We start from the raw sequence: 15,219 nt of genomic DNA on the forward strand, positions 1-15,219 counted from the left end.
ATACTGTGAGATGCTTTGGCTGTAGCTGTAGCTCACAGGGATGTTGCCATCAGGGAGAAAATAAACTTCTGTGACTGAACACGAGTACCTTTGCTAAGTTCTTCTTTTATCTATTTATTCTTTTTCACTTTTCAGTTCTGTGGATAGATTTTGGGGTCTGTTGCTTCTCCCCTCCCTGCTAGTCACCATATCAGCATCACAGGTCAGAAGATTAGGAGTAGTTGAAATTAATACACCAGGCAAAAGCCTTGCAATCACAGGACTACCTCAGCTACCCAGCTGCTGCTGTTCATGTGGTCACGTGCTACGCTGCCAGTGGGCGCATGTGCAAGTCCTCCCCCAAAAAGGCTGAGACCTCCGAACCCGGACTGAGCATGTCCAACACCCACGCCAAGCCTGCTCACTGGGTTCAGGTGGTCATGTGACTACGCCCTCTCCTTTTAGCATCAAGAATTCAGCTAGGCCCTCTCTGTGTTTGCTGTGGATTCACACCTCCAGCCACGGAAAACCTTCAGAGTTCTTGCCTTGCCGTTGCCCTTGTTAAGGAAAAGGCTTGGTCAGGCTGTGGCTTAAACTCCCTATGTGTCCACGACACATTAAGGTACTGCAGTCTGACTGTCTAACCCCCTTTTTTTTTGGTAGGAGGCCCACCAGCTGTTCTCTGGGATTTACTCCGGGGAGGGCTTAAAGGGTAACCAAGTAGATGCTACACAGTTTGAGGAGAGGGCTTTCTGTAGTGCTGGTGGGAGGACTTTCTGATGGTGGTCAAATGTTTAAAAGACTGACCCAGAACAGGGGGCATGTGGAGCCTTCCTCTGACTCTGGTCTCAGAAGAGGTCCAGTGGGGCGTCAGGCCCAACAAGGCAAAGGGATAGAGGGAAGTTGAGAATGAGCACCACCAGAGAAGGTTTAAAGACTGGTACTCATCTCTGCAGGGCGGGACTCCTTAATCAAGATAGGATCACCCTTGTCCCGCCCCACCCCCAACTGTGGTTACTGCCCTGCCAGATTTTCCGTCTGTTCTGCAGTGACCGGAAGGAGGCTTTCTACTCGCCAGTGCCCATAGAGTTCATTTCGGAAGAGGAAGAGGGTCTTCCTTTCCCTGCAGCCTCTCCCCTTGCTGCCGCTGTGCCCTGGCTTCCTTTTTCACCCAGCTTCTTGAGCTCTTCCCCTGGGATGAGCAGGGATCTGGAAGAAGGGATGGTCAGAAAAGGGAAGGGAGGGTGGGTGCAAAGGAGACGTTGGACTTTTGTAAAGTTTGAGATTTTAATGAGCTTGCAAACAAGGCGACCGAGTAGACATTCTGAATTCCTTAATTTGAAACTCTTAGTTTTCAAAGTGGTGGTTGGCAAAGGTTTCCTCACCCTCTAGTGTTCAAGCTCTCTGTAGGCCAGTGACACACTGAGATTTCCATCTTCTTTACTAAGCGTTGCTCCTTGGATCCCTTGTTCCGAGCTCCCATTTCATCCACCAGACAGAAAGTGGTAGTTTGAAGAGACATATGGATGACATCTTAAGGGATGCCATGGGTCCATAGTGAAGGGCATAGTAGACGAATTCAGCTAGCTGAGTATCCAGCAACATGGCGCCTTCGTGCCTGGGGGTGAAAAACATGATTTCCAGGTGCCCGAAGAACGTTGTCCTAGTTTATATGACATAGAGCTTAAGTAATCCATTTTTCCTTCCACTTCTCCTTTTCGAAGCTTCTTCAGACCACAAAGGCCAAGAGACAAGAGAGATGGACTCCGTTGAAAGAAAGCAGAGGACCTACAGATACACAGGTGAAGACAAGTCCTCAATGCTCTTTGTGCTTATGTAGTATGCTCATGGCAAACTGTAGTTGTCACGGTGCAGGTGGACTAGCTGGTGTGTCAAATAGTTTTAATTTTTTAATTCATTTTTGTTGCATGCCTGTGTGTGCGTCTGCCTGTGTGTGTGTGTGTGTGTGCCCCTCGTGCCTGCAGGTGGCATTGGAAGCCAGAAGAGGGGGCCAGAATCTCTGGAGCTGGAGCTTCCAGATGGCTCTGAGCTGCCTGATATGGCCACTAGGAACTGAACCCAGGTGCTCTGCAAGAAAAGCAAGTGCTCCTAACCACTGAACACTCTCTCTCTCTCTCTCTCTCTCTCTCTCTCTCTCTCTCTCTCTCTCTCTCTCTCTCTCTCTCTCTCGCACCTAAATGCTTTTTTTTTAAAAATATTCTTGCTGTTTATCACTTTGATTCTGGCATCACCACCACTAGCCAGGTATGGCAATATAACCAGAGCATTCAGGAAGTGGATGGGCACTAATGTGTTTTTGTTCTCAGTGTCCCTCCCCATAGAATTCCTCTGCTACTGTTAGCTTTATATTCTCCGTGTTCAGTGATTCACAGTAGAGGGCCTTGCTGAGGATGGTATCTGGAACTGTGGCCACTGGAAAGATCAACTATAACCATGCCCCTCAGTAGAAGTGTTTTTGAAATAGTCTTGGGTCCCACACAATGGTTTGGAATCATCCTACTCCATACGTGGGGCACAATGCATCCAGAGCATCTGGATTTTTCTCTGGTTTCTCACAGTCTGCTCTTTCCTTCAGTCCACCAGTTTTAACTTTCTGGAGTCACAGGTGAGATGTGTAACTTCAGGTTCTCATGAATAGGAGAGCATGGCTTTTGTCTCTACTGAGCCCACCTCTTGTCCTAGCCCCACTTCCAACATAAATGTTTCATGTTTCTTTGCCAATTGAACTTTCATTAAAAGGATCTGGTTGGCTAACATTCACCTAATGTCACCTATCAAGTTGTTTTTAGTCAACTGTTTTATACACACACACACACACACACACACACACACACACACACACATATCATAGACTCAAAGATCTTTAACACGATGGGCTTCAAAGTTCAAAACCCGGTTGTAGAACTTTGAAGGAGGGACAGGCAAGATTTGATGCTTGCCTTACAACAAAATCAAGAACTTTTACTACTTCATGGAAGACAGAGACAGAGACAGAGACAGCATGGGAAAATGCAAAGGCAACCTTGGAATGAGTTCCCAACTTCTGGAATAAGTTCTGGAAACAGTTTGGGAGACCTGGCCAGGTAACACCATTTCTCCAGCTCCCATTTCTCAGCAACCTTGCAGAGAGGGGGGGGGGGCTGTTCTCCTTCAGTGTTTGAGGCTATCTGAATGCCTACCCCAAAGAATCTATTCATCTTTAGATTCATTTCCACTGCCAGCTCAGACACAGGGAAGCCATCACAGTGTGTGATGGGAGGGTCCTGAAAGTGGGTACATGGTGAAAGTGCTGGGCTCCCTAGTAAAGTTTATCTGAGCTGTGGCCATCATAAGTTTGTTGGGAGTTGACTCCAAGTGAGCTAATTTTTATCCATATAATTGTCCTGAGGCAATGGAGGATAAGTAATGAGCAAAATATACAACTTGGGGATCAGAGAGAATCTTTTACTTTGGGGTACACAAGAATGCTGCTCTGAATACACGACACCAACATCACTTTCTGCTGGCACATGGGTTTTTTGGGTGATTGATAATACAAATGTCTCTGTTGAGTATACTTTAGGGGCACAGAAAGGGGGTACCATTATTTCAAAAATAATAATGAAAAAGAAAACAAAATCTGTCACCCCAGTAAATCAGAGGTATAGGAAGAGAGTTTGGTGGGAGGGTATGGGTGGGAGACGTGAATGGGATGGCAGAAACAACTCCTGGGTGTGAACATGGAGGGGCACACAGCAAAAATACTTTAAAAGCACAAGTAGGGCTGTGTTGCCAAAAAAAGGCTGTTCTTGTTGTCCACGAGAGACAAAGTGAGGCCTTCCTACCTTCTGAGAACAAAAATGGAATCCTCCAGCATTCCAAGTCTGTACGAAACCAATAACAGAACCTCAGAGTATTCAAAACAAATGCTGATGATCGGAAAGTAGAAGTATGTAATGCAGTGATAAGAGTTGACTCTTGTAAGCAGTGGAGCAGGCCTTAGCACTGAGGAGATGTGCGATCCCAGTCATGTCTGTGACTGAAATGGGCACAGACTAGAGAATTAGTAACATCAGGATCGCAGTCCAATTGGAAACTGTGTCAGACACTTAGCACCTCACTTTGTGTTTCTGAGCCCACTAACACAAGTGTGGGCCTAGGGAAGTCAGTGTCCTGTGCTCAAAAGTACTGTATGTGGGACAGAGAAGACAGGGCTTCTGGATAGCTCAAGCTGAGAATCTGGGAGGGCACACAGATTACCTGGTGACAGTGTAAGAAACTACTGCCTGAGTCTTCACTGCCATCAAGGGAGTGTACAGCTTGGTGAGTGTGGCAGGGCCAGTTCAGTGAGTGACTGGATTGCTGTGGTGAGAGGGGTAGGCTCCCTGGCTTGTGTGTGGCTGTTACATTAGAGAATCCCTGGATGGGGCCAGGTTAGCTTAGCTTCCTGATATGTGATTTGTGTCTGTTCCACACCATGGGACAAGTACACTCGTGTTCATCACAAACCCTGCCCTACTGTTTTAAAATTGTCTAACAGGCCCCTTCTTCTTGCAGGCCATCTGCTGTGACTGTGCCAGGAGTTTGTCCACTGGGTGTTTTTGATTTGTCCTTTGGGGAAAATTGGCACATTCCTTGCCCTCCCATGGTGCCGTTCCCACAGTACAGCATGTGATAACTGGACCACTGATGTGGTTTCTAACTTTCATCCTTTCCCATTTCAGAATCCTACAGTGGTAAAGACCGTGTTCTTCTGGGAAGAAAGAGAGACTACGCATCTTCACTGGGTCATACTGGCAAAAGGAAAGGTCATTATGAACACACTGGGTACGTGCTCCAGCCTTCAAAATCCTGAGGTGATGGTAGAAATGTGGAGATAAGAGATGTTCTCTGGGACCCCTCAGTAAGATAGTAAGAGACCAGGCAGCCCGGTTAGTGGGTAGCAGCCCCTCGGACTGTGCAGCTCTTCTACCTCCTCTTCCTCTGTGGTCTTCTCTCCCTGGGAAACTGGAGATCCAGTGCTCCATAGATGAGGGATGGCGGCTGAGCAATCCTAATTGTGCGCTTTCTGTGAGTGAGAGAAATGAGGACGCATGCAGGAATTTCTGAGCGTTTATCCGTGCTCCCTAACTCTTCCGTAGCACACCTTATGCTGCGCGACCTAAGAATAGAGAGGACCAGCATAGGGAGGACAAACTCCAGATCACAGTGTGGGAAAATGGCAAATCTCAAAAGAAAGAAGTGGGGCAGCACCCAGAAGATAGAACACTGGGGAGCTGGTTCAAGGTCACGGTGAGTGTCTTGGTGCCCACTGCATTAGACTATTCTGAAACCCACCAGAAGGAAACTCACAGTGAACAAGACAAATCAGTTGCCTGGAGGGAGGAGAGCGACTGCGTGGGCAGAGTGTGGGTCAAGGAGATCTGTGTTGGGCATGAAACAAAGCGCAGTGTCAGAGCCAGAGGCCCCGTGGCCCTTCTTTGTAGCTAGCTAGGTCAGGAAAGAACATCAGCAGTATGTTTCCTCTCCTCTGGGAGTCAATGGTGTCTCTCTTCTGACTTGTTCCTTGTTTGTAAATTTAGATTCCGTGTAGCAGAAAGTCTGACAAGACACAGCTAATGAAATCTGTCCACAGCCTCTGCAGCGTGCCCTTCATCCCGGTGGATGTAAGAGAAGATGGTGAAGCTAGCTAGGGTGGCTTGGGAGGTGGAACAGGCCAGGCTCAGCAGGGAGCAAGGGCCTCTTACCACTTTCCCTTCTTTCTCCCCTTGCAAGTTCCAGTGTGACAGATACCAGATCCGGTTCTTTGTCCAGGATGCTAGCACTGCCTCTGCCTTGAAGGATGTCAGCTACAAGATGTATGATGAGGACAGTTACAAGGTGTGTGCTGGAGGCATTCTCTGTAGCTAGCCCTGGCACAGGCTCAGTGCTGGGAGTGCCATCTTTGGGATTAGAGTTCCCGGTGCTCACTCTTTTTCTCCTCCCTACAGATACCTATTTTTGTCAATCCCTCAGAAGTACCCTACTCTGTGAAAAATAGGCTCACGCGAGTACAAATGGAGCAGCTAAAGGTAAAGCAGTCTGAAGGCAGTGTGTGTATTCGCTTCCCAGACCCAGCTCTCCTTCCCCTCAGTCCCTGAAGTTCCCAATACCATGACCCACAATACCACAGAGCCACCCTCTCCATCTGTGTCTCTGCAGCTGGCCCTGAGAAAAAGATATGATGTTTCCCAGCATGCTCTGGACCTTCAAAATCTCTACTTTGACCCAGGTATTGCTGGCAGCAATCACTGTACATTCCAGGTCTGCCTAGGAAGAAGGCATACATGTGGTAGCCTGTGGAGGGGTCTGTTCTGGGGTTGATTCAGACAGACCCCTCTCTGCTTTCTGATTCCTTTTTCTCCTTCTCCCGAAGACTTGTTAGATCAGAAAATAGATATGGTTCTGAGCCGAAGAAGCTGCATGACTGCCACCCTTCAGATCATCCAAGAGGATTTCCCTGAGGTGTTGATGTTTGGGTGGAGGGCCAGAAAGGATGGGGTGCAGGGTAGAAGTGTCTCTGAGGCTCTTGACAGTAACGCTCGCTCGGTAACTCTTGTTCCCCAAAGCTGCGCTCCTTGAACTTGAGCTGCAACAGACTGTTTCGGTTAGATAGCTTGTTTGATGTGGTAGAGAAGGCACCCCAAGTCAAGATCCTGAACCTCTCTGAAAACAAGGTGAGCAGAAGCTATTGGGGTTGAGGGTGAGGCAGACAAAGTGGTCCTGAACTGCAGATGATGGCTGCCTTTGCCTGGGACACCTTTACCAGCTCTCCCATTCTTTCTCAGCTAAAGACAGCATGGGAGTTGGAGAAGGTAAAGGGGCTGAAGCTGGAAGAGCTGTGGCTGGAAGGGAACCCCTTGTGCAGCACCTTCCCAGACCATTCTGCCTATGTCAGGTACGTCATGCCAGCTACACCTTCCCCTTCAGGGATACCATTGCCTCCTGATGGCCTGAGAAACTCCCTGTGGGAGGAGGCAGGCCTGGCCCTCTGGGAAGGCATCATGGCTTTCCTCTCCCTTCTCGGTACTTGGGAGTGCCCACAGGTCTCCTTTGCTTCTGCTCTGCTTGACCCACCTCACCTAGTGTGGGCAGTGTTTCCCTTGAGTGAGTTTTCAGCATCTTCCAGCAGGCCCTGCCATGCTTCATCTCAACAGTAGATCTCTTTCCTGCTCCTAAGAGGAGGTGCCGGATCTTGTTCCTGAATGTTCCCTCATTTGTCCCAGGCTGCCCTAGAGGTTGCCCTGTTCCAGGTTGAGGGCTGAGGTCCTGGGTGATGCTGACATGGTCCTTGCTTTCTCTGGACTGTGGCTGGCATCTCTGTCTTCCTTTGGGGGGGGGAGGGGAACCTGGGCTCTATGGATCAGGGATCCAGGAGTGGGCCATGACTGGGTCAGGAAGAGAAGGCAGAGTGCAGCAGAGGTTGAGGAGGCAGAAGGACTAGCCTTCTTGATGCCTTCCTCCCTCCTTCCCTGTCTATACCTATGGACCAACCTTCATCATCCTACCTAGCCTATAAGAGTAGCCTTGGGTAGCCTGAAACAAGCAATTTGATTCCTTAGATAAGGCCATAGCCCCTCCATCCCATGCTGAGGTGAGAACTCACATACCACTTCTTCTTCTTTTGGAAAATGGTTTCTGCCTCCAAGGAGGCTTTTAGTCTCCTGCTCACTGAGGAAATACTACGGTGCATGTTTCCAGTCCTGCTTTGGATCCCTGGGCTAGCCAAGCACAAGGGAAAGAAATGGCAGCAGCAGGGGGGGGAGCTCCCTTTCCCTCATTTCCACGGGCCAACTACGCCAGGCTAGACAACATCTTTCATTATCACCTTTGCATTGTTTCCTCTGGCTTCATTGTCTCTCTTCTCCCATATCTCTACCATATCTTCCTTGTTCCCCTGATTCCTTTTCTGTCACCATCTACCACCCACTACCCACTGTCTTCTTTGGGCATTCTGAGCCCTGCCTCCCACACCTTCATCTCTTCATCTTCAGCATCCCAGAGAATGCTGGACACCATTCTAAGTGGTAGGGCCCTGAGATCCTGTTCCTTTAATGGCCTTCTGTGGACCTTTCTGAGACTGGGAAAGGAAGCAGGGAGAAGAAAGGATCCCTGAATACTGGGCTTCCAATGGGGCTCCTTGTGACCCTGGAGAAGGGGGCCAGTGCCGTATGGGTAGGAGCCACCCAATGGTTGGGCAGCAGGGAAGGGGTCAGAGGAAAACTGGATAAAGAATCAGAGAATCGATGGTAGGGTGGGGGCAGGGGAGAAATCCTGCCTAAGCAAGAACTGTCAATCACTTCTGTGGCCTTTTCTTTTTAAACAGTGCTGTCCTGGACTGTTTCCCAGAGTTGTCTCGCCTGGTATGTTCCTACCTTCACCATTGCCTCTTCCTCACGTAATCGACCTCTGCTTTTAATCGCAGCCCCTTTGCTCTTGCCTACATAATGTGTTTGCATAAGACAGTCATACATTTTCAATGGCATGGAGTCTAAAAAAATAATCTGAATTCTGTCCCATAATTATACACACAAACAGAGCATCCCCAGTGACAAAACATTCCTACAAAGCACATACAATAGAGACTTACAGTACCCCATGGTACAGTACCTGTTATGGTCTCACAACCCAAGGATTTCCTGATCACTTTACACCTTGTCTCTAAGTCAAGGTTCCCCTTGCGTCTCTTCGTCCCATGGACATCCAGTGCTACATCTCTGGCGTGCATTCCCAGCCTCCTCCTTCTCTTCTCAGGATGGCAAGAAGTTACCACTTTCAAGTGTAATGGACACTGAAGAACCTCAGTTAATAAGGCCCTATAAGGTGAGGAGGAAGGATGAAGAGAGACTTATGATGTTGCCAGCAATGCTCTTAGTAGACCCTGTAACTGAAATGGCTTTGTATTTTAGGAGAGCTTTAATGGTTCTGAGGCCATAAAGAATCAAGTACAGCAATTCCTGCGGGAGTAAGTACAGGTGGAACCTGAAAGATGGAAGGGAAGGAGTTGGCTAGGCTGAGGCACCTTAGCAAAGGGCTTCTTGGAGATCTTTTCGGGTCACTTTTAGCCTGGCCAAAGATACAGCCCGTTCCACCCACCTCCACCCACCACAGGTATTACTTGATCTATGACTATGGAGACCGCCAGAATCTCCTCAGCGTTTACGATGAACAGGCCTGTTTCTCCCTGACCATTCTGTGAGTATCACAGCGCATGCTCTGTTTTGGAACAGTGTGATTCCACCTCCCACTCCCACACCAAATAGACACAACTGACCCCCAGAAAGTGTCTGCACTGGCTGGACCCCCACCTCTTGTTTCTCTTTCCTCCTAGGAGTGGCATGTGTAAGTACTTGAAGGATGAAGTGGACTTGAAGAATCCCAAGGAATTCCATAAATGTGTGATGAGGAGACCAGGTAGAGTGGAGAAACTGGGCATGTAGAGGAGGTAATCATAGAGGCCATGGACCAGGGTATAATAGACAAATCCCTGACATTTGCTTCTTCACACCTCTATAGACCTTCAGAGGCAGGTGCTGAAGTACAGAAAACAAGACATTGTGGACTTTCTCCGGGTGTTACCCCAAACCCTGCATGCCTTCAGTGCTTTCCAGGTGGACATGTGCTTCCAGACGGTAAGCACCAGCTTCTGCCTTGGTGCAGGTCCCTATGTGGTTAGACAGTTTAGCAACATCCTGAGCCTAAGCCTTCTTCCCTTTCAGGAGACGATGCTCTGTTTTTCTGTCAAAGGGTTATTCAAGGAAGGTGAGTGTGTTCAGAATCCCCTCTCCAGACCCTATCCCGCTCTTTGCCCTGGATGTGGACCCCTGAGAACTCTCCCAGGTCCCCTCATTGTGTGCTTTTCCTTCCTGACGTCCCTTGTACTCTCCTGCCCACGGCGCCCTGCCCACAGACCATCCCGGTCTGACCCTGACCGAGGGCTGTGCCTGTCTACCCCACAGCTCCTGGGTGAGAGAGGGCATGGGAGCTGTGGGGTTGGTGGCTCTCATTCCAGATCCTTACTCTGACTTTGGGCCAGTTGCTTAACCTCTGCATTTCCACATTTGCAAATGGCGCTTATTAAACTGCCCCCACCTCCCACCCCCGTAAGGAAGATGTGAAGCAGAGACCAAGTGAACACCGAAAGTGATATTTACATGGTCCAGCATGGGGTAGGGGACCCATCAATGAGAGTGGATCATTCCCTATGTTACCCGCCCCCTCCCCATTCTCAGCAGGGAGCCCTGACTCCAGGCCAATAGTTGACCAGTCCTGAGCCCTTTTAGCGTAAGGTCCTGATTGGGGACTGTCCTGTGAGGGTGCAAAACATGCATAAGTTTAAGGATGTTTTATTGTTTATTTTGTCCTTGAAGTGGAGGAGAGGTCTCAGGGATGCATTCATGCCTTCATGCGTACCTTCATTGCTACCCTTGACAGGAAGAATTCAAAGTAAGTGCAGTGTTGTGGGTGGAACTCCCACCCCAGCTTGGGGCCAGAAGTGAGACAGTGCATTGATACCATTCTCTGGGGGTAATCTCACAGTATTGGAAGGTCAAGAGGTAGATCGATCAAAGGATCAGCATAACCTAGTAATTAAGAGCTAGGGCACCAGTGTTGGAATACCAGTTTTCTTTCTGATCCTAAGAGTCAGTAACAGTCACCTTGACACCATTAACTGAACTATCCAGGAGACTTTGATTCTTCCTCTGAAAATGGAAATGAGGAGAACCAGGTTCTTTTCCTGTTGTGTAGGGGAACTGCATGGTGGTTAAATCTCTTCAAATCCAAGGGGACTGGCGGGCAATCTTTCACAGGGGTTGGTGGCGGTGTTCTCTGGGCAGCAGCCAAGAATTTGACTGGGCAGATCAAATAAGCACATGGGGGTGATGTATCCGGTTGCTGAGTGGCAGTGGTTAAAGAGGATCCTGGATGGGGAAGTGGAGGGATTGTCCACCAGTCCAGGCATCTCAGGGACTGACTCTCCTCCAGCCTGTGCATTGTGAATGACCAACTTCTTGTGAGGAATCCAAGCCCTGATGAGGCCCAGGGTGCCTCTGAAATACTCTTGCCTACATCATGTGCCAGCTTCAAGCTCGCCCCCTCTCAAGAGCAGCAAAGAATGACACAGGCTTTCTCCATCCAGTCGGGGATGAAACTCGAGTGGTCTCAGAAGTGAGTACTTGCTATCAATGTGGGCAGGATGGGTCTGGGGCTGAGGATGGAAATGCATAAGAGTGAGTAGTGGAATCTCAGGCAGCATATGAAAAAAGAAACTGCCTATATTTTGCAAATGCCTCGCAAACAAAAATTAAAATAGGAGCACCCTGAAAAAGTGGCATCATTTTGGTGTAGGGTGTGTGAAAAAAATTAAGGATAGCCCATTTTTTAAATGTCCTCCATTCCACTTGGAAAATCCAAAGGAATTCATTATATTAAACACCTAGAACTGTTCAACATGGCTGCAGGGTGTAAAGAGTTAAGACACGGAAATCAATTGTATTTCTGTATATTTGCAATAAATACCCAAAGGGAAGCAAATCCATTTAGAACAGCATCCAAAAGAATAAAACGCTTGGGCACTAACATAACAAAAGAGGGCATGGTAGAAGTGTTGGTGGGTAAAATGTCTTCTTGTTCAAGTGTCAGGACCACGCCCCACATGGTCCAGTGACCTCCACACATGCACCACTGTGCACACATAGACAGGTGTGCATATACACAGATGGGCACAGCTCATACTCTGATGTCTGAAAAATGTGTCTAAAACTTGAAAAAAGGAAAGATGCCCCAAATAATAGAAAAAGAATATCCTCATTTGAGGGCATGGCAATGCCATTACCATCCAGAAGATTCTTCCGTTTCCTTGAAATCTCCCTCTTAAGTACCAAATGGTTTCTTTGCAAAAACTGACATAGAGGGGCTGTAGAGTTAGCATAGCACTTAAGAGTGTTGGCTACTTTTCCTAAGGAACCAGGTTCAGTTCCCACCAACCACATGGCTGCTTGTAACTATCTGTCCCTCCAGTTCCAGGGAATCCAACACCATTTTATGGCTTCCGTGGGTGCTTGTAGACTGGCAGTGCACAGATATACACACCAGCAAAACACCCATACACATAAAAAAACATCAACTTTAAACATTTTCAAATTGACATGGTGATCCCGAAGTTCTTGTGGAAATGCAGTGGGCCTGAACTACCCCAGACAGCTTGGAGTGAAAAGAACAAAGTTAAAAGAGGCACAGCTCCCAGATGAAAAGCCAGCTGCAAAGCTACATTGAATGAGGCTATGTGGTGCTTGCATGAGTGGCATAGGTTCGGCATGTATAGAAAAACCTCCCACTCTGATGGTCAGTAGATAGTATATAACCAAGACTATCACACTGTCATTACTGCGGACTAATGTAATGGTATCTTTTCAACACATGACACTGAGAGAACTGGGTGTTCGCTTCAAGAAATAGTGACCTTTGACACCCCCCCCAACAATACCCGCACACCCTGTGCAAACACAGGCCATGTGTAGAGAGGCTCCAAGATTGTTACTCCAACTACAGTGCCCAAGGAACAAAACATAGGTATAAATCTTCATGGCTTTGAATTAGGTTGCCAAGTATTGTCTGTGACACCAAAAGTCAAAGCAGCCAAAGAAATGATGGCAAATTGGACTCCATCACAAATCAGTGCAACAGCAGTTGCCGCCAGGGAAGCGCAAAGGCACCAGACAGAATGAGAGAAAGACGGGCAGACCACATACCTGATAAGAATACAGGAAGAATACCCTTAGTAAACCACAGTAAAAAGGCAAACAACACAACTGAGATTGGGGAAAGGATTTGAACAGATACTTGTTTCTCCAAAACAGATGTGCAGAAGGTCTACAGGCACATACATTTTCTCTCATTACTCTTAGTTATTGGAGAAATGCAACTTAAACTGTCATGGTTCATCTTCAGTGTCCTCATGTTGGATGGAGAGGTGCCTAGGAGATTATTAAACCACACTGGGGAGGAGGGAGAGACACAGAGAGAGACAGAAACAGAGAGGGAGGGGGTGTGGGTGTGGGGTGTAGGATCTGTCACACCATTCCTCAAAATGTGCAACATAGAGTTGCCACATGGCCCGATAATCCGCTACAAAGTACAAACTACAAGCAGCAAGACCATGTTTCATCCAAAACTTGTATGCTCATAGCAATGTTATTTATAGTGGGAAAAGCAACTCCATTGGCTTCTTGCTCATGGATGGATATTTATACGGTATTTATATGTAATATGGTATATATTACAATAGGATATTATTAAATCACGACAGTGAATGTGGCTCTGCTGTATGTTCTCACACGAGTGAAACTTGAAGTACTGGGCTAAGTGGATGAAGCCAGTCACCCAAGGCACTGCATTTTATTCTTTACAGAACATTTATTTAAACGATTTAGGATGGGGAAATTGGGAGAGATTGAAAGCACAATAGAACTTGCCAAGTTCTGGGACACATGGGAGAGTAGGGTCTGAGCTCCAGTAGTTCAGGAGTTTTCTTGTGCAGCAACAGGGCTGTTTGGGAATTAGTTGGGATTGTTAGAGTCTTGTGGATGTGCTAGAAAATGAGTGATCAATGTGCACTTGAAATGGTAAGCACCCTGAGATGTGCCATACATACATCTTCCTTTAAAATTTAAGGGAGAGAATTTGTTTTTGAATTTCCACTTCCTATTTTTTTTGAGTTTCTCTTTTAGATGGGGTGTAGGGTGTGGGGTATTGGTATTGAGCTGCACTGTTCGTCGGAATACCCGTGTGTTTCTGCTTTGAATTCTACTGAGCGTGAATGGTGACAGACATTGTGGGTTCTGCCGGGTCCTTCTCCACTACTACTATTTGTCCCAGCAAATGAATAACATAGGTTAAGTGGTAGCATTCGTGGTAAGGGGACCTGTCCTGTGATAGTCACAGATGGAAGCCACCTGTCCTTCTCCTGCCTCAGGTGCCTTGAGGACAACGGGTGGGACTACAACAAAGCTGCGGAGGTCTTCACTATGCTCCAGGTGAGGTCTGGGTAGCGAGATGGCTGTCTCTGGCGCCTTCATCAAGATGGAGTCTAGGTGACCAGGGAATGGAACTCGGGGCACTGGGCTCTTCTGACATCCTATCTCCATTGCTCCAGGCCGAGAACAAGATCCCAAAGGAATTCTTCAAATAGATGGCATAAAAGGAGCCCCTGGATGTCATCTTTCTCTTATATACACTTCTCCTTTCTTTGTGTGTTTCTGAAGCCTTACCCATGACTCTAGCTATAAACGTGGCTGTCCACAAGGCCAAAATTAACATGGAGGCCAGGTAATATAGCCACCCCAGGAGTCAATTGCTCTGTGTATTCCCCCAAAATATGCCTGTTTATTTCTATAATAAAGAGTTACTTTGCACATTGTGTCTTAGATTCTTCTTTGCCTGTGTCTGCCATGAGTCAAAGGGGCCAGGACTGAAGGGCCTCATGACAACCTGAACCCAGAGAAGAGGCTTGGCGTGGGTGTTGGACATGCTCAGTCCTGGTTCGGAGGTCTCAGCAGGGAGGGGAGAAGCAACATACCCCAAAATCTATCCACAGAACTGAAAAGTGAAAAAGAATAAATAGATAAAAGAAGAACTTAGCAAAGGTACTCGTGTTCAGTCACAGAAGTTTATTTTCTCCCTGATGGCAACATCCCTGTGAGCTACAGCTACAGCCAAAGCATCTCACAGTATTCAGATGTCTGGGAAGGCTATATAACATCCTTGACAGAATTCTCTACTTCTTCCCTCATGCCTAGGAAAATAGCACTTAGGAAATTACAGCCAGAGACCTAGGTCTACACCACCATTTCTTCAGAGGATGCGCATATGCGGGGCTCAGAGGACATCAGTGGGTGTTGCGCTCAATCACTCTACAATTTACTCTATTAAGGTAGGGTCCTCTCACTGAAAATCCAAGACATCCTCCAGTATCTAACCTCTGGCACGGCCAGAGCTAGAATTAGAAGGGTGGATGCAGCCACTCCTGGCTTTTATCATGGCTTGTAGTGACTCAAATTCAGGTTCTCATGTTATAGCAGCAAGTGTTCTTATCCTCTGAACCACCTTCCCAGCCTGTGGGCCTATTCCTGGGGGAGGGAGGAAACACTAGCAGGAGCCTTACACCCAAAGGAGATGTAGCCAGTAAGCTTGGTGTTAGGT

At 47.7% G+C, this 15,219-nt stretch overlaps 1 protein-coding gene across 1 annotated transcript; it reads left to right on the forward strand.

The window, feature by feature from the left end:
• Window positions 1-1,738: 1,738 nt before the first annotated feature.
• On the forward strand, window positions 1,739-14,209 carry LOC119805371 (nuclear RNA export factor 2-like). The gene is given in 21 exon segments (XM_038317330.1): window positions 1,739-1,791; window positions 4,747-4,890; window positions 5,121-5,271; window positions 5,562-5,645; window positions 5,755-5,859; window positions 5,970-6,050; window positions 6,181-6,250; window positions 6,395-6,483; window positions 6,588-6,695; window positions 6,807-6,916; window positions 8,345-8,381; window positions 8,773-8,841; window positions 8,928-8,983; window positions 9,130-9,213; window positions 9,350-9,414; window positions 9,535-9,650; window positions 9,738-9,780; window positions 10,389-10,464; window positions 11,005-11,187; window positions 13,994-14,054; window positions 14,174-14,209. Coding segments are annotated over 21 exon segments (1,821 nt in total).
• The last annotated feature ends 1,010 nt before the right edge of the window (window positions 14,210-15,219 follow it).

Source organism: Arvicola amphibius, chromosome X (genome assembly GCF_903992535.2).
Source record: "Arvicola amphibius chromosome X, mArvAmp1.2, whole genome shotgun sequence".
NCBI lineage: Eukaryota > Metazoa > Chordata > Mammalia > Rodentia > Cricetidae > Arvicola > Arvicola amphibius.